The 383-nt window shown below is 61.6% G+C and overlaps 1 protein-coding gene across 1 annotated transcript in view; it reads right to left on the reverse strand.

Moving 5' to 3' along the window:
- The window catches only part of LOC116852226, a 6,407-nt gene that overhangs the window by 1,359 nt on the left and 4,665 nt on the right, over positions 1-383 (reverse strand). The window contains exon 4 of the mRNA XM_032832349.1: positions 72-362. Within this exon, the coding sequence (XP_032688240.1) occupies positions 72-362 (291 nt within the window). The remainder of the gene's footprint in view (positions 1-71; positions 363-383) is intronic.

Genomic DNA, 383 nt, shown 5'->3' on the forward strand with positions numbered 1-383 from the left:
CACCGCCATTTTGATGGCGAGGCGTTTTTTGCGGGACTCTTCATTCGCCCGCCCGACCCCGACGAACTTGCCGGTGTTCGCAGGGTTCTTCGCCTTGCGGCCTCGTTTATCACGGACTGGTGTTGCCGCATCCTCCGATGACTCGGCAATTACCAGTTCTCCCTCCGTTTGTCCCGATGTCGATGGGACCTCCTCACTATTGACGCCGAGGGACGGGGTGTCCTCCATCGGTCCGAAGACCTCCTCATCGTCAAGGTCGACTAGCGTAGAGGCATTAGAGGTGCGCGACCTCGGCCTGGCCTCCCGCTCCGACCTGCTCCTCTCCTCTTCCTCCGCGGCCTTCTTCTTGAAGGACTTGGGCCCTGGGCGATGCCTCACCGAGC

The sequence above is a fragment of the Odontomachus brunneus genome, unplaced genomic scaffold, assembly GCF_010583005.1.
Source record: "Odontomachus brunneus isolate Ranch 3 - 2012 unplaced genomic scaffold, Obru_v1 Obru_scaffold_207, whole genome shotgun sequence".
Taxonomy (NCBI): domain Eukaryota; kingdom Metazoa; phylum Arthropoda; class Insecta; order Hymenoptera; family Formicidae; genus Odontomachus; species Odontomachus brunneus.